Here is a 19,398-nt window from a genome sequence, read left to right as displayed (position 1 = left end):
AAATTTCTTTTTTTCAGGTTATTCACATCTTTTTTGTACAATGTGAATATTTTCATAATTTAAAGGGGTTTTTCTGTACTAAAACAAAGAGAAAAACTTAGAGTTGTCATTATTTATAGGTTATTATGTCATTATGTTACTGGTCCAGGCCACCTGAGATGAAATTGGGCTAAATGTTTCCCCTGAACCAAAAAGAGTTTAACATCCCTGTATTAGAGGCTCCAAATAAATTGGATGACAATGGAATGAATCCGGGGGGGGTGGGGGGGGGGGGGGTGTTATTTACATGTCTTTGCCTACAAACAAACAGAAAACAACTTACCAAACATTTAATATTTAACTATTTTTATTATTTAAAATGAAGACAGTATGCAAAGTATATGACTGTTTTTATTAAAGTTTAACATAATCTATACTTTCAATGTTATTATTGAATATTGAATTCTCCTGAACACTTCTATCATTTAGATTTATAGAAATCAACCACATGATGGAAAATACATTCACAATCACAACACTTTTAATTAAACTTAACATTAAAACACTATCATTATTATTGTATTAAATCACAGTGCATCAGAATCTGTCAAACTAGGAATATTATCACCACAAAAGTTAGTTTCTGATTACTGATTTAGTGATTTATTCCGAACATACAATACAATTTGACATATATGCAAACTAGCAAAACATACATAATAATACAAATATCAAGAATCATAGCAATCTTAGACAGAAGAACAGCACCATAGTTCCATATACATGCCCGAAAAGTTTTTATGTGCATTTGGATAAAGATTAATACACGTTAAAACAGTTCACATTGTCACTAAGTATAGTGACTCCAGTAAATCAAAGAAAATCTTTACATTTGAGAATTTCTTACTCAGTATCGTAGGGATGTCATGAGAACCGATACTCACGATACCATTCGATACTATAACGGAAAAAAAAAAGTTGATACTCATTTTTTTTTACTGCGGTATCGACTTTGGAATTGATATTTGTGTCCTTTCAGTGGTATTGGTATCAACTCCAGAATTTTTGGTATCGTGACATCCCTACAGTGTCTGACAGGAGTGATGATCAGAGGAGCAGAGTTTGTACCTCCACCATTCAGACATGGACAGAAGTATGGGAGGAGTTTATCATTAAAGCAGCAGCGAATGAAGGAGTAGATGAGAAATGAAGAATCAACATCATAAAAGGAGACCAGACCCTCCTCATAATCCACAAACACCCCCACCTTCTGAGGACCAGGCTTCAGAGACAGAAGGACAGAAAGATCACCACAAGCCATGTACTCATTTCCATTTCTCAAACCAATGGTCCAGTATCCGTTCTGAGGACTCAGTAGGATCTCTCCTTTCCTGTTGATGGACTCTCTGGCCACTCCTAAAAACCAGTCAGTCTTTCCTTTGACCTGAACCTCGAAGTAAAACCGGCCTGAAGAGAAACTCTGCTTTGCTAAGATGCACCAATCATCAGAGAATCTCTGTGGTTTGTCTGGAAGGTTCTTCTTTTTATCACCATGATGAACCTGTTTCCCATCATCAGACAGGATGAAATAAGGATAAGCTGTATCTGGATCCAGAGTCACATCCACCTCATACTGTTGGACTCTCTTCAGCTCAGCTTCAGTCACCTTCTTCATGTCTTTTGTGAGTTTGTTCTCCAGCTGAGACACAGCTCTCGCCACAGTCCCCTCATATGATGGTGAACGGATGCTGACCTTTGTCCAGGTCTTCATGGATGGAGCAGCTTTGACACATGTGAACCTCTGGACAAAGTGGAGGTGGTCTTCAGAGCCTGAGAGCTGCTGCACCTCAGTGCTTCTCTTCTTCAGCTCAGAGATTTCCTGTTCCAGCTCTTTGATGAAGTCTTCAGCCTGTGTCTCAGTGCTCCTCTGCTTTTCTTGGATCTCCTCAATGAATTGGTCCAGACTTCTCTGAACAGACTCCATCAGAGCTGTGAAGACCTCAACACCTTTTGCTGTCTCTCTGTCTGCAGCGTTCTTACTGAGCTCCACTGACTGTTGGATCCCCTGGATCTTCAATTGTCTCTCCTGGATCATCTGCTGAATATTAGCCTCTGTCTTCTTCAGCTCTGGCTTCTGTTCTTCATGTTCATCTTTCAGAGGAGTAACATCATGACTTTTGTGGTCTGAGTAGGTGCAGTGGTTACAGATACATGTTTGGTCAGTTTTACAGAACAGCTCCAGAGGTTTCTCATGTTTCCTACACATCCTGTCTTCCAGGTTCTCCACAGGGTTGATCAGCTGATGTCTTTTCAGTGCAGAACCTGTCAGATGATGTTCCAGATGAGTCTGACAGTAGGAGGTCAGACACACCAGGCAGGACTTCAGGGCCTTCAGTTTGGGTTCAGTGCAGATGTCACAGGGAACTTCTCCTGGTTTGGCAGTTTGTTGATCTGAGCTGTAGATGTTTGGTTTTTGTTGAGCTTCATGTCTGAACTGAGCCACTATCTCTTTGATGAAAGTGTTGATCTTCAGCTGAGGTTTTGTGTGAAAAACCTCTTTACACATGGGACACTTATATGGGACATTAACCCTCCAGTGTTCAGAGATGCAGGATTTGCAGAAGTTGTGTCCACATGGTGTGGTGACTGGATCAGTGAATACATCCAGACAGATAGAACACAGGAATTGATCTTCAGATTGGACCCGACCGGCAGCAGCCATGTCTATAGACCAAAAGAACATATATATCACTGAAATATTTCTAATTATATAATCAGTGTTTCTCGTAATGTGATCATTTATAAGAAGGAGACTCATAAAAGTCATGTATGGTCTTCAGATAAGTATGACTGGCCAATCACATGACTCTACAGCAGTGTTAAAAATCCATGACATCAGTCCAGTACTTTGAAATATTCAGGAAATTCACTGAAGTATGACTGCAGAAAATGTTAGTGGTAACAAAACCAGGAAGAGGTGTGCAGCCAAAGTCCAGACCATATAAAGGACATGGGCTGTAATAATGTAGAATACATGTAAATACTATTGGTTTATCCATGTAGTTCAGACTGATATGAACCATTTCAGGAGAGTTAGTGTGAAGTGAATAGAGTTCTATTTGTGTGTTTGGAGTTGAAGTGTCATGTTGAAGCTGTAAATCAGGTCAGTTGTACTCACCGCTGTTTGTCAGAGACTCTGCTGAGACTTTAAACAGATCTGACGAAGTCAATTTAAAGTTTGTCCAACGGTTACAGGGACATGTCTGCAGCTCTGCTCACACTGAGAAGAACTTTCACTTTAATTTGTGGGAAGGGATTGTTGTTCTGTGGAATGTGGCTCCACCTCTGACCTGTTTCCTGGTTGATGTGATGGTGGAATCCAAGTGTATGTTGTATTATCACGGAGCGCAGACGACATGTAGAAGGGTTATGGTTCTTTAAAATACTTGTGTGGAAGTTGGGACGTTTAGAAACAGCAGTAAGAGCGTTATCTGTACAGTCAGCTGTTTAACCTGCAGTTTAAGTTCTAAAATGTCAACAGTAGCCATTTATTTGTGGGCGGTTCACATGACTGAACATGTATGTTACTGTACCGGTTTTCCAACAGTCTTTCATCATTAGTGTTGAGTCACATGAGTTAGCTCTGTGTGAATGTCATGGACTTCAGGCCTGTTGTTCACTTGTATTGTGGTCTATCTAGTGGTCGTTTGGTGGTGTAAATATGCACAATCCTGTCAGGTTTCAGGACACATCTATGAATACTAACTCAGTACAGGTGTTTGTACCTAGTATGACGACAGCTGTCCTAAACAAAAAGAAGACAAACACAAATATATGACAAAACTCTGACTTAGGAAAGAAAAGTAAATCTGTTCTCACACAAAAGGAAGAGTTAGAGTCGAACCTTAAATATTTAGACAAAGTAGAAGACAAATAAATAGATGTTCCCCAAACTACCGGCTCTGAAGTGGAACTGACAAAACATACTTAAGTCATGGATTTCAAAGTCATTTAAGTTCAGGTTCCACATTTAACCCAATTTGATGAAATTGCTGAAATAACAGCTGAAATTAAGTTTTCTTTGGAATTTAAGTCTTGCTCGAGTCAGTGAAAGGTGTTTGGACATTCCCTACTGTAATGTAGTTTTCTCTCTGGTTGCACATTTTTTTTTGTCTCAAGTCAAGTTTCCATAAGATAAGATATTCCTTTATTTGTCCCACAAGGGGAAATTTGAAACTTATCACAACCCTAGGCTGGAGTTTGGAGGAGCATCTCCTCAGCTAGCAGGGTCAGCAGCCAGACCTCCTCCCTGTTTGGTGTCTGAAGAGCCAGATCAACATCTTCTGCATCACCATGGATAAATGTCTCATCCCATGCCAGACAAACTGCTCCCTCGGGGCATTTGATAAACTTTTCAAAGCACACTTTGTTCAGTTTGTCTTATTTTGCTGCATGATTGAATTTCTTCACATTTCTGCAGACAACAGTAACATTGACGTAAGGAAAATGACAGTCACCAAGAGTCACAGTGTTGAGTTAGACTGTTTAACCCAGTGGTTCCCAACCTTTTTTGGCTCGTGACCCCATTTTAACGTCACAAATTTCTGGCGACCCCAGACATTCAAAACGGAGAGTTTTTTTTTTTTTTTTTGCTAAACTGTATTTATTTTGATCATGTAATAGTTTGCTATACTATGTTTCAAATACAGGTTAATTTTAGAGGACATTTAGTCTATATAATGTATATTATTCTGGACGGAGGCAGAAAAGCCAGGTGTAGATTACTGCACAAAGGGACAATTGTATTTTCCTTGGTCAGGATATGTACAGTCAGTCCAGCTTGGATTTACAAGGCTGACAATTAATACTGAACAAACAAGAACTCAAACTATGAATTATGAAAGAGCTGCAGCATCTGAAACTGACCACAATGAACATTTGAAAGATAAACAGTACCACAGCGATTCAGTTTCAGCTTCAGAGTTTGTCATGTCTTTTTGGGGCCGTTCTTACATATGTCACCTATGAGGTTTAAAGCCAAGCATAAATTATTTATAGATAGATATTTTAAACATTTCAAAAACATAACTAAGTCACTTGCTAAAAAGCAACAGATGGTCATTGCTTATCAATGGGAAAACTTCTCCTTCAAACACAAAGAATATTGCCAGATCCACTCAGAGATGAGAATATGGTTAACAAAGAAATGCTTTAAATGATTTTGTCAAAAAATGTTTTCTCAACTAGTTCAAATTGATGGTGTTGAGTGTAAAGCTGGACTTGTTTGTACTGTGGTGGAGGAAGAGCAGCTAACTAATAAACCTTTAGTAGAAGATAACATGTTTTACTAACCAACAAGCTACTCACAGAAAATTTTGATGACCAAAATGTTCTGAATTGAGGAAAGTTGTAGCCTATAGCCTATATATATATGTATATATATATATGTATATATATATATGTATATATATATATATATATATATATATATATATATATATAACAATTTCTGAGCTCAAATTTCCTAATCTGTTTGACATTCAAAGCTCATACAGAGCTTCTAATGAAAGCCTGTACTTTATACATTCATTCACTATGTTTTAATTGAGTGACAGAAGGAAAAAAGAAATATTTCGGAAAATCATATTGTTTATTAGAATTCATTCTTAATTAATTTCAACAATAATTTTTTCAGTGTAACACTTGGTTAGTGAAAGTAGTGCCATTTAATTAGTAACAAAAGAACTAAGAGCAGTGTTAAAACCCTTTGGTGTTGGTTCAATTCTGTTTTGCAAGTTGAGGAAGTGTTAAATTTATTTTTTATTTTACATTTATTTAACCAGGAAGTCTGATTGAGATTACAAATCCCTTTTGCAAGGGAGACCTGGACAAGGTAGCAGCCATACAAAGTCCAAACAATGCAAAACACATACATGATACACAATGAACAATAAACCACAATAATAACTATTTAACCATAATGGCATCAAGAAAAACAGAGACATTCCCCCTTCACTGCGTTCTCCATGATACTTTTAAAATCATTAACAGAAATCAATGTATGTAGTTTTACAGTTTTTGAAGATTATTCCACAACCATGGTGGATTGTAGGAAATGCTGTTTTTCCAAAGTCAGTCAGAACTCGTGGAACAGTCAAAAGCAAACACTTGGAGGAACATAGATAGAAACTACAAGAACTAACACAAAGAAGATTACTGAGGTATTTTGGCAGTTTACCTACAGAACTTTATAGATGAACATAAACCAGTGTTTTTGTTTGTGACTGGTTAATGATGTCCAACCCACTAAGTCATAGAGAGTACAGTGGTTAGAGAGAGATTTTGCATTAGAAATGAAACATAAAGAAGCATGATATACTGAACCAAGGTTCCTTAACCCTATAACACAGAACGTATCATATTTACCTCCACCAAGGAGGTTATGTTTTGCAGGCGTTGGTTTGTATATCTGTCTGTCTGTCCATGTACAAGATAACTCAAAAAGTTATGGATAGATTTGGATGAAAATTTCAGGAAATGTTGATACTGGCACAAGTAAAAAATGATTAGGTTTTGGTGGTGATTGGGGGGGGGGGGCACTGACCTGCCTTGGCGGAGGTCTGCACTCTCCGAGTGCTTTTCTATTTGATACATGAGTTTTGAAGCCTTCTACATGATCAGTGTGATTTTTTTTTCTTGAAAAACCTGATGTATACAATTAGATACATGCAATACATGGATAATCCACTGGGGGAGGGGTTGTTCCAGTGACACTACAAGATTGTCATTAATGAGGAAGGAGCCAGAACATTGCCAATTTTAAAAAGGAATTACCAATTTGTTACACATATTTGTCTTATGTTTTTGTTTGTTCAAAAATAATATTTGAGCACTGAGACTTGATGTATGAAATATGATACAAAATTGAAAATTATACATGGAAATTGATATTTGAAAAAAAAAAAAGTTTTTGGTTGACCAATAAAGGCTCCATTTCAAAGAACTAGAAATTTCTGTCAAGGATTTAATGGTTCAGGCTTTACAGAGTTAACAAGTGTTATTTTAACTCTGGAGAGTATAGAGCTATATAAACCCTGAAAAAATGTTAAATTGAGCCCTATGGGAGTTGAATCAACACTAGTCTTTTTGCTGTATAGAGAAATTATAATTGTACTGTTGGATCTGCGTAGTGTTAGCTTAGCAGTGAAAAGTTGCCGCATAGGTCTTTCATTTTATTCATTTTCATGACATACACTGGTTTCGGACTGTTAGCTTGTCCATTTCACTGCTTGTTGGTTGGATTGTGTTCTGTTCTCTAAAATCAGCTGATGTTCTTCTGGTTATGTGGATGTATGCCATGTGTATATTGCTACAAGCATTACATAGCATTACCACGGCAACACAGATGGAACAGTCTGGATGTAAGAGGCTACAAGTGATGCACACTGGTAGTCAAATCATGCATAAACAGCTGCACCGGCTGACCAAAACACTCATGTGATACGACTATTACAAAAAATGAGTCCATTAACCACTCACAGCACATAAACACACAACAGACTTTTGAAGATTTAAATATTTATATACCGTTCATATACATTACATCATATACCATTATTTACATGTGGAACAATAACATAATAGTCATAATTATGATACGTCACTCCCCAACAGCTGTCAGCCGGAAGTTTTAAAACCCGTTTGTTCACCCACGTAAACCAATTTTCACCTCCACAATCAAATTCAGAACTATCCAACTGGGCGTGAAAACCGACAATCTGGACACTCATGCCTCAGTTCCTCTGGTCCGTTCCACTACGGTGCTAGCAGTGTGCAATATTAGCAACTCTTAGCTTAGAAATGGAGTCCGCTAAGGTCATACCCTGCCCGACACAAACACCTCGTAAGCACACTAGCGTAGGTGTGAAGAACAGGATGCTGACTGTAATTCACTTAACAGCCAACGGTGTCACTGATTTATTTATACACACAGGATCCCCAGGTGTTATTATTGCAAGAACACAAGCAAGAAAGTCAAATATTACTGACAACAACTGACAATACTGGTGAACATAAAGCATAATATTGGGTTCATACACCAACTAATATTACAAAACAAGCAAAACAAGACATCAGGTATTTTAGTACTTACAACAACCGATAATAATAAATGGCTAACATAAGAGTGGACTATCAGGTTGATAGACAATAGAATCACATCAACACAAACCTAACAACAACAGCTTCACTAAAATATGTAACTGATCCTTGGAACATTGTACTAGTTTACGGTGTTTACTCATTAAGCCTTAACCCTTTCATGCATAGTGGTTACTACAGTGGACAGCTATTCTACATATTTTCTCTAATATATTCATGGGTTTTGTTGTTTTAGTTCCATATGAACCAGCTCAGTGGACGCTTATGCATCATCCCATACATTGACATTCATACCATTACTATAACTTTGCTTTACTCAATAAATTTGATCTGCAGTGACATGTTTGAGTGTAAATCAATTGCTAATAAAAATTGGGAATATGAGAAAATGTGAGAAAATGTCAGATTAGCTGCATTAGAAATGTTTTGATTTTATAGTTTTCACACAGTATATCACTTTCTGATATTGCATTCCTTCCTTCAAAAATTAAACACATGGTGTCCAGCGGAGTGGACATTTTGGAACTCAACAAAAATTATGATGGTAGATTTGTTTCTTTATTGTTTTAACCCAAAAAATATTTTCATTAAAAAAAAAAAAAAAAATTTCAATCAAAGAAAAAGTGTTCAAGTGCAATTTTTGGGGTCGCATATATATATATATATATATATATATATATATTTTTTTTTTTTTTTTTTTTTTTTTTTTTTTTCATTCAAACACTTTTTTTATTGAAATTTTTTTTTTAGTTAAGGAAATAAAGAAACAAATCTACCTTCATAAAAAGACAGGTTTATTAAAAAAATTTAGTTGTATTGTTTTCTCATGCCTAAAGAGGAATAAAAACACTCAAAAAAATCTTGACTAAGGTTCTCATAATTCACCTATTTTTGTGGTGACTTCCAAATCAATGTTTATTGAAATCTAGCCTTCCTGAGTGATTTATCAAAATTCATTACAACATCATCTTCTGCATTTGCATTTTTTAATGAAAATCATGTATTTTCTGATGTTTAATTTAAGGCTTATATAGATGTTCAGAAAAATTCAGAGTAAATTTAAACAAGTGCTGTCAAATGATTCAAATTTTTAATCAGATTAATCACAGGGTTGCTGTGGATTAATTTTGATTAATCATGGTTAAATATCATTCATTTTTAATCTATATTAATTGCATTTCATTTTATATGAGCAAACAGACTCAAGAAAGAAAGGAATATCTGCACTTAATGACTTTATTAAACATCTTCAACAGTTTCAACAAAACAACTTGAAACATCTCTTCTGTCTAGTTTTTTTTGTCCTCATATTTCCATCCAGAGGGCCAACATACTGTTTAGCGTCTTCCATCTTTATGGGTTGGTTCTGCTGCCTGTCACTACCTGGTCAACTACCCGTTTGTGCATGAGTGAGTGTAATTCTACGTGGACAAACTGCCTGAGACGTTAAGAGTCATTCTGTGCTGCAGATGGGTTCATTGTGTTAAAATTTTTAACCAGATTAATCATGATGATGGATTAATCCACGTTGACGTGTTAATTTTGAAATCTCTACTTTAAAGGTTATTATATCAAAACTGAAGAAACAGTCACTTTTCAAGCAAAGTATATCATTACCTGAAAGTAAAAAGAAACATATTCAAACACTGTCATTTGTCTATTTTTACTGGTGAATCACTGTTACAGAGAATGACATGTTTCCATTTTCACTGCAGAGCCTCTGAATATCCAAATGAGTCATATCTAGTGCCAATGAAAAGCTGAGTGACTGCATTTTACCTGGATTATTTACTTGTTTTGATCGTATTAGTTGTTTAAAAGATATTAAACATTTTACATTAGTAGATGCCTTTGGATGCTGGTGGCTGTTTTGGTGTTTGAGGGTTAAAATCACTTCTCCATCACTATCAGATGTAGCTGAAACCAATTTCATCTGTTATTAATTTTTTTTAAGCTGTTCTTGTCTCTACCCTGAGTTAAATATGACAGTCGGTTGTACGAGGTTAACATGACCCATCAATAAGAAACTTCTGAACATTGCACACAGGAAGTTTAACTTTATTATAACTGAACTATAGTGTTTGATCAAGTCTTGAATCTAAAATGACTTGCATCATAAGAAAACACCGTGTATCTCCTTAAAGAAGCTTAGACCCCATATATGATTAGAAACTAGGGATGCACCGATCCGATACCAGTATCGGGCATCGGCTCCGATACTCAGTGTGTGTACTTGTACTCGTAAAAGTAATCTGATACAAATGCACCAATACCACTTACGGCCGTGTGACATTCACAGTTCAGTGCAGCAGGTTTGCGGCGGTGGAATAATGTGTGGGGAGTGTGAAGAGTGTGGAGATTTTTCAAAATAAATGACGGTGATAAAAGTAACACTGACTGCAAGTAACGTTAAAGACACAGACAGATATGGGGGGGGGGGGGGCTGTGGCTCAGGCTCAGGTGGTAGAGTGGGTCGTCCAATAACCAAAGGGTTGGCGGTTCAAATCCCGCTCTGTCCCAGTCAGTCTGCTGTGTCCTTGGGCAAGACACTTCACCCTCCCTGCCTCCAGTGCATCCACACTGGTGTATGAATGTTTGGTGGTGGTTGGAGGGGCCGTAGGCGCAAAATGGCAGCCACGCTTCTGTCAGCCTGTCCCAGGGCAGCTGTGGCTACAGATGTAGTTTACCACCACCAGAGTGTGAATGTGAGAGTGAATGAATAATGGGTTAATAGTGCAAAGCGCTTTGGGTGTCTAGAAAAGCGCTATATAGATCCAATCCATTATTATTATATGGACAGAGTGTTCTGTCCGTCCTCTGCATACACTCCATCCATTTTCCAGGTGCTTGCAGATGCGTACCCAGACGGAGAATACCAGCAGGAACCATGGAGGCAGAGGATCTGTTCAAAGAGCCACTGTGTGAGTTAGAGAAAAACTACTGACAGATTTATGACAACTACCCAGGGCTCCATCCTACTTATAACACTGGGTTACAAAAAATGTTTTTTGGCAAGTTGTCTAGGTTTTTTCAACTGAATTAGGACCATTTTGCACCGCTAAATCCAAAAATGACATCTGTTTTTCTCAATCAGGTCAGGTTTTTTTGCTAATTTGATTTTGAAAAATTTGATCTTCTCACAAAATTGATTACATTTTTGTGACTTTATCAGTTGATTTTTTATATAGTTCTCACCCAAAATAGGTTTTAAGAGAAAAAAAAATCATTTTCTAACAGGATTCCTGTTAGGTACAATGGTGTATTCACCGCAGATGTAGCAGAATACGTCAGGCTTATTTTTGCAAGATCTTCTTGTCGAAGCCATTTCATTCACCTGTAATATTAAAAAAAACATTAATCATAAATTGACAAAAGTAAAATCTTCAGAACTCGTTTATTGCAGGAAATATGAAAGAACTTTGTATCATATGATGTGAAAATGCCTATAAATGTAAGCAAAAATGTTAAAAAGCCAATATGTAGCATAGTTCAGAAAGCTGACCTGATTGAGCAAAATTGATGTGATTTTTGGATTCAGCACACCAAAATTATCCTAAATCAGCTCAAAAAACTTAAACAATAAATTTGTTGTTGACCAGTGTAATACTATAGGGGTAAGAAGCGGTGCAGACCGCCGCCAGTGGAAGTGAAAACGAAACTTATCGCTCATTTGTCTCTTCTCTACCTGCTGAAGTTTCGCTTTTAAACCTTACCAGCAAAAACGCTGCAATATTAGTATCACAGTTGTGTTACCTCTGTCATCTCTATGTCTGTATACTGACTTTCTTCTTCTCAAAAACTTTTACTCTTCTTTGTGGTATTTGTCCAGTATGGTTAATTCAGAGCAGTGCCCCCTGGTGGATTAAATGAGAAACACTCATTCCAACACATTAAATGTCAGTAGCAGCACTTCATTCCAGTCAGACTAATGACAAGCACATTTACAAAAGGAATTAAGAACTAGAATGGGATTATTAAGTACTCATATCGGTACTCGATATCGGCAAGTACTCAAATGTAAGTACTTGTTTCCTTGGTCTGGAAAAAAGTGGTATCGGTGCATCCCTGTTATAAACCCTTACATCCCTAACATAAGTACACTGGTCCTCACATACACAGTCCTGTCTGTACCTTTATGTTAATTTGATGATTTGGCCACAAGAAGAGGACAGAAAGAAAATGAGAAGGAGAGACTCAATGTTGTATCGCCATAGCAACGGGAGACTGAGGAGAAATCTGATTCTCTCTTTTAATCTCCTTTTAAAATCATCTTTGAAAAAGATGGCATGGCTCAGTGACAATATGTGTGTGTGACAGAGACAAAGAAACACTGAGCATGAGAATGAATATCTACAGTAATTGTGGCCTCACACAAACACACACACACACACACACACACCCCTCACTTCTTTTCTTTGTCAGTGTATAGATTTTCTCTCTGCGCTGGCCTTGTCTTCCTCGCTGCACAATGCCACATTTCAGAATAGCAATCAGCCTGCCTCATTTGTCCCCTCGCTGTTCTTGTACCAGAGAATACTTCTGCTTTGGAGTCAAAGGCTAAAGGAAGTGGAGAAGTCCCTGAAGACTTCTCCACTTCCTCCACTGCGCAAATTAGATATTTAAGTGGTTTGAAGCTTTGTTGCAACTCGACTCGTGAAAAGTCGAGATGAAAAAGCAAGAAAAAAAAACCCTCCCTGACATAGAATTTGAGGTTGAACCTGAAGTGTGGTCAGCTGATATCCAATTTGCAGCCTTTATTGCGTTTCATATCCTGTCATCTCTCTGACTCTACCTCATCTACATCTTCCTCTGTGTTTCTTTTTCTCCATTTTGTTGCAAACAAATGTCAAGTGATGTTTTTGTTGTTGTACAAATGTGAATTCTGGTGTCCACTTGCAATGAAAAAGAAACGAAAAAGCTTACAATTATGCTGGTATGAGCAATATTCTGACAACTCAAGGGACAACAATTGTGCTACATCAGGAAGTAGTCACTGCTGCTGGTTTACTGAAGCCTTGGTGTAAAATTAATGTGACCAACAAATTATTCAGAAAAAAAAAATAGCAGAGACACATGCTTTAACAGGGTAGTCTGCATATTTTATTTTTCTGTCTGTGTCTCAGTTGCAGGACTGTTGCATCATGTTAGATGTAAATTAAGTGCTGAGCTCAGACTGACTCACATGCAGCGTGGATCAGAAAGCTCCTTTAAATTGGAATCTGCTTGAAATTAGCAATTGATTAGTGACTTAACACTTCCATCACAGGTCTGTTGGATGACTCTGCCCTGTGTTAATCATCAAACAATTAGCAGCACTTCTTTACATCTGAACTTCTATCATAAACCACTGGAGCTCTAGAATTAGCAGTTGTTTTATGATCTCCCATCTTCTTCTTCTTCTTACATATCTTTTTTATGTGTCTTAACATCATGCCGAGGCCAGGGCCATGCAACCTCAGTACAGTCCCCAGCCTTGTTAATATTTTACATGGTTGGAAGCCTGAGCAGAAGCATGGTCTTCTCCCTAAAGGAAAGCCTTCTCCTCATTTAACCTACGGCACCCAATCTCCATACTAACCAGTGCAGCCGAGCACTTGACTAGAGACACACTGATTGTTGCAGTGTGGCTCCCCTGTTGTTTTTTTTTTTTTTTTTTTTTTTTTCTATCACTGCGCTATACTGCACTTCATTGCAATGTGAAATGATTAACACTGCAAGAATTTGTAGCAATAAAATCACATGGCTCCCAAGCAACATTAAGAAATAAGACTGTGGAGCTGTGAATGAAAAGATAAATACTGAGAAAAAATGCATCATTCTATACAGACACTTGACATTTACTGGACATAAAGATGTCTGACAAACACATGTAAAGATGTCTATGACATTTAAATGACAATCCCTGTTTGATTGTAGTATACTCTTTAAATACTAAAAGCTTTAAATGTGTGTATTCAAAACCTTAAAGTAGAAGTGTAAGTATTAACAACATAATGTAGCCGACTTAATGTATGAAATCTAGAAGTATTTGTAGTGTTTTTGATGTTATATATGATGTGTTTGGATTCATTTTGCTGCAGCATTAACCCTTAAGGATCAAGAACTATTTTTGTGACAACTTCCAAATGACTTTTTCTCTACATTTAACCTTTCACAGTGATTTATCCCCATTTTTTTTTAAAGATACTATCCTCTTGCATTATGTATTTTTCAGTAAAAATCACATGCTTTCCTACATATAATTTACTGGTTATGTAGAGGTTCATAAAAGCTGAGAGACAACCATAGTAATTGATCCAACTCCATGGGTTTTACTGGTGAATCAATGTAGTAGAAGATGAAGGTGATTCTACGTTCACTATGGATATCATATCTGATTCTGCTGGAAAGCTGAGAAAACACTTAAACATTTTAGATTAGTAGATGCTTTTGGTTGTTGGCAGCTGTTCATGTTGCTGAGTGTTTAATGCATAAGTTGAATTTTATTGCTCTACATGTTGAAGTCTGAGTTTCCTTAAAGGTGCTGGAGACTTTCGTTAATCAAATCTGGAAAACCTCAGTCATAGCCTAAGTATCACGAATCTGTAAGTCTTTCTGTGATTACTCACTGCAATCTCTTGCATTATGGTGAGCAATTTTGAAGTGCCATCCACCGTAAACAAAACCTATGTGTTTACATTCAGATCGGGAGGTCACTCAGGCATCTTCGGAATTTTTATTGCGATGTGCATTGTGGGAAACGGAGGCTCGTGCTACGCGAACCTCCCAGCCGCCTGCAGCGGCACTTCAAAATTGTTCACCATAATGCAAGAGATTCATTCCTTACCAAAATAAAAGCACTGTCTGTACTGGTTGATTACATTGAGCCAAATTTGACTTAACAATAGTGCTATAATATATCAAGTTGAATACTTATACAAAGCAATTCTTATTGCAAAAGATTTTTATTTAAATCAACTTGTGAATTGAGCCCAGTGAACTGATGATAAGTCTAATGATTATACAAAGTAATTGACATTGCAACACATTTTAAGTTTAATTAACTTGTTGTTTAGTGTGTTGTACTTAAAATAGCAATTCTTGTCAAATCAAGCACTTAAGTTTAATACACTCAAGTTTTCATTGCTCATTACTTAAATTTTTTAAGGCAACGAGTTACCTCAGATTTTTTAAGAAAACTCAACTTATCCGGTCTTACAGTGTTGATGCACAACTGTGGAATAACTGATGTTCAGCCTTCTAAATGCAACTCTGGTTCTTTGTCCAGACTGAAGCAGACCAGTGTCCATGTTCCTCCCTGTTTGTGTCAGCAGTGGCATCTTTCCTGACAGTGATGTGGATTTTATCTTGTAGTTGTTTTAAAAAGGCGACCAGATGCTGCCCAGGGATGGTCAGAGAACTGTCAGCTCACATGTGGAGCTTAAAAATTCGTGTCAGATGTCAAGCTGTATTTCTTTTCCCCATAAAACCACTAGAGAGTGGAGCAGACCCTGACGTTTACAGATTTTCATCCACGCTATTTGAGTACATTTGGCCTAGAATTGTTTTACCTTCAGAACATATGTGGTGCATTTTTCAAATCTGTGGTACCTGGCCAGCTTTATAGACCAAATAATAAAAAAGAAATTTAGACATACCCCCCCCCCCCCCCCCAGGATGTACCTAATGATGACCTCAGATAAATGCAATAAATATTTTATTCTTGCTCTGAGCCTTCCCAAAATTAATGAATTTTTAATAAAATATTGGGGCCAAAAATATGACCAAAATTGGGATATGAAAAGCTACTTAGGTGTCAGTGCATTTTATCTGGACCACATCACTTGAAATGATGTTATATAGCGCTATAAATAAAGACACTGTTAAATTTGATGATCCTAGTGGTTTTTCTAACCCAGATATGCAGGTTTTTCAAGAATCTCAGTCTCATTCCAGGCTTTGTATATAACCCATCATGTCCACTTGTGTTACATGCAGAACCTGCCCAGTTAAACGCATATAAATTGTGAATGATTTTGCAACAGCGGTCATTTTTGTGAAACACTCTGCCTTGCATAATTAGCTCAATTCCCAACATGTACCTGTGAGAGAATAAAGAGATATTTAAAAACAAAACAAAACATAGAAGTGTGTAATTTTTGTTACATGTAGATTTTTGTATTAAATGTAATGTAAAATAATATAAAAATGTGTTTTATCTAAAAAATTGTTTCTCTTTTATCTCAGTAAAGTGCTTCCAAACTTGCTTCATAACATTGGTCTTCATCTGGTTTGAATTTTTAGCCTCCATGTCCTGTTTTTAGGGACCAATTTCATAGAAGCACCCATCTCTGAAATGTCAACTTTTCTTGAACTTGGGATAACAGGCATGTTTTCACGTTCTTGACATTGTTTACCTTTGAGATAGTAGTAGAACACATTAAGGACACCTCACTTCATTTTACCGCATTCAAAATAAAGTGGATGAAGTGGTTTTCACTGTATGAAAACCTGTAACCTCAAGTAACTGAAACTGTCAGACAAATGTAGAGTAAAAAAGTACAATGTTTGCCTCTGTGATGTAGAGTGGTAGAAGTATGACATCTCCAATAGATCCAGGAATATCTTGTCTTGTCTCCTGCCGTCATATGGATCAACACTTGAATGCTTGGATCGTCTGTGCATACGCCCTAAGGCTATCCTGGTTGTGAGAGGCTTAAGACTGGGAAGAAAAAAGCATAGTACGTCAATAAGAACCATATTGACTGAACCAGTCACAGCCTCTGGATGTTCAACCTGTGGCAAAAGGTTAAAGTAGAATTTATTTGAGCTCAGCAAATTTATTTTAGACAGTTACAGTTTTGGATTTGGATTATGTTCAGTGTTGTCTTTGGTGGCAACTATTTTGTCTTGAATGTGTGGATAAATAAACCAGTTGTTGGAAAGTACGATGTCTGTAGTTCCATGACTAAAAAGTGAAGAAATCAATAATAATGTTGGCACAGTGACACTAAATGGATAAAGGTGCTTTGGGTGCATTTAGAGTCAGGACTTTGCCATAAACTAACAGAAATATTTAAGTCCTGTTACATCTGTAGCTTTTTACTGAATACATGTAGCCCTACTCCGCTTGCCAAATTTGACCATGGAACAGTCCAAATCTTCCCTACGATGCCAGATTTGGGATGAATTTAACTCCAGAACCATCCCCAGGTTCACTGGTCTTGTTCCAGGTGCCGATACCATCCTAAGTGCCACTAACTGCAGCCGTTTCTCAGCCCAACAATCCCAGCAAACTCTGGCAGCCGTATTCGTACCACAATTGGCTCGCATTTAGTCAGAATACAGATGAGTGCACCAACAGCTGGTCTGATTCTTGCAGTTTACCTGGGATTATTTCACATTGTGTGGCTCCTGGGTCAAATCTGAGTAGATGTGTTCTGGATTGTTTTGTGACACAAAACAGGAAAAGATTTATGCTTTACCAGAAACAAACAGAGGCTTTGTCACAAAGGCAGATGGCAGACGAAGTAAATGACAGATGGAAAATCACTTTCTAGCCGTTTATCCTCTTCAGTAAATGAGAGGATATTATATTTGTCCAAAGCAGTAACATGCTTCTTGATAGGAAGTTATACATCCTGATTAAAAGATTTGCATTTTCTGGTTTGTGGGAAAAGCCAGTTTAATGCAGAGAAACAATGTTCTGAGTTTGTAAGTGTCGTGTAAACAGCAAATTCATTTTGGATGCTCTGAATTAAGCCTTTTTCCAAATGGAGTATTTTCTTCAAGACGTGGGATTTTTTAAAAAGGATTCTAACATATTATACTTTTCTTTTTTCTTCTGTTCAGATGAGGTATAGTTTTTTGATGTTACCTGCTTGACAGTTTCGACTGTCAAGCAGGTAACATCTAAAAACTAGGGATGCACCAATACCACTTTTTTCCAGACTGAGTACAAATACAAGTACTTACATTTGAGTACTTGTCCGATACTGAGTACCGGTATGAGTACTTAATAATCCCATTATAGTTCTTAGTTAATTTTGACAATTTGCTTTATTGTCGTTGTCATTAGTCTGACTGGAACAAAGTGCTGCTACTGACATTTAATGCATTGGAATGGGTGTTTCTCAATCAATCCACCAGGAGGCGCCGCTCTTAATTAACCCTTGTGTGGTGTTCAGATTTTTGTTAGTCAGCCAGTGTTCGTGGGTGTGGTGGACCCACTGCATTTGAGGGTTTCTAATTCAACATAATTAAACAATTTTATGTTAAAATACTCCAGAGATGTTTACTTCATCCCAATTACAAGCAACATAAAAAGCATATATGTTTAATATTTACCTTTTGCCTTTGCTAGATCACATTTATGAATTAAAGTGCTACTCGTTTTTTTTTTTTTTTTTGTTTTTTTAATACAATGTAATATAATCAAGATATGTTCGGAAGAGGATTAGGGCCACTGGAAAAAAAAAAAATTAGGTCCAATATATTTTTTTTATCATTATTCTGAGAAAAAAAAAGTCTGAATTCTGACTTTTTTCTCAGAATAATAATAAAAAATATATATTGGACCTTAATTTTATTTTATTTTTTTTCCCAGTGGCCCTAATCCTTTTCCATTAGATATGAGAGGAAAAAATTCATTAAGAAAAAGAACAAAAAAAATCATCATTTTTCTTACAATAAAAAATTAAATCAGGTCCCACAGACCCAACCACCATACAAGGGTTAACCATACTGGACAAATACCATGAAGAAAAGTAAAGTTTTTTGAGAGGAAGAAAATCAGTAGCAATAAACATGGAGACGACAGAGGTAACACTAACGTAGATACTAATGTTGTTATTGATGAGGGTAGTTGTCATTAATGTGTCAGTAGTTTTTCTCTAACTCACACAGTCGCTCTTTGAACAAATCCACTACCTCCACGGTTCCTGCTGGTATTCTCCGTCTGGGTACGCATCCGCGAGCACCTGGAAAACGAATGGAATATACACAGAGGACGGACAGAACGCTCTGTGTATCCGTCTGTGTCTTTTACGTTACTTTTGTCACCGTCATTTATTTTGAAAAATCCCTACACTGCTGACATTACTCCTTCGCCGCGTACCTGCTGCACTTAACTGTGAATGTTACGCTGCTGTAAATGGTATCAGTGTGATTACTTTTACGAGTACGTATGCAAGTATACCTGATACTGATATTGGTATCAGTGCATCCCTACTTAAAACTATACCTTGTCTGAACAAAAAAAAAAAAAAAAGAAAAGTATAA

The 19,398-nt window shown here is 36.9% G+C and overlaps 1 protein-coding gene across 1 annotated transcript; it reads right to left on the bottom strand.

The window, feature by feature from the left end:
• Positions 1-368: 368 nt before the first annotated feature.
• Positions 369-3,268, bottom strand: LOC115417727 (E3 ubiquitin-protein ligase TRIM39-like). The gene is made up of 2 exons (XM_030131772.1): positions 3,158-3,268; positions 369-2,703 (listed from the first exon to the last, which is right to left on the bottom strand). The coding sequence occupies exon 2, from the start codon at positions 2,699-2,701 to the stop codon at positions 965-967; it is 1,737 nt and encodes a 578-aa protein (XP_029987632.1). The 5' UTR covers positions 2,702-2,703; positions 3,158-3,268; the 3' UTR covers positions 369-964.
• Between the last annotated feature and the right edge of the window lie 16,130 nt (positions 3,269-19,398).

Source organism: Sphaeramia orbicularis, chromosome 4 (assembly GCF_902148855.1).
Source record: "Sphaeramia orbicularis chromosome 4, fSphaOr1.1, whole genome shotgun sequence".
Lineage (NCBI taxonomy): Eukaryota > Metazoa > Chordata > Actinopteri > Kurtiformes > Apogonidae > Sphaeramia > Sphaeramia orbicularis.
The sequence above is the reverse complement of the archived record's forward strand: the minus strand, read 5'-3'. Positions and strand labels throughout refer to the sequence as shown.

Excerpts from the sequence above, each read along its gene's own strand:
- LOC115417727 (XM_030131772.1), bottom strand. The coding sequence starts at position 2,701 with ATGGCTGCTGCCGGTCGGGTCCAATCTGAAGATCAATTCCTGTGTTCT.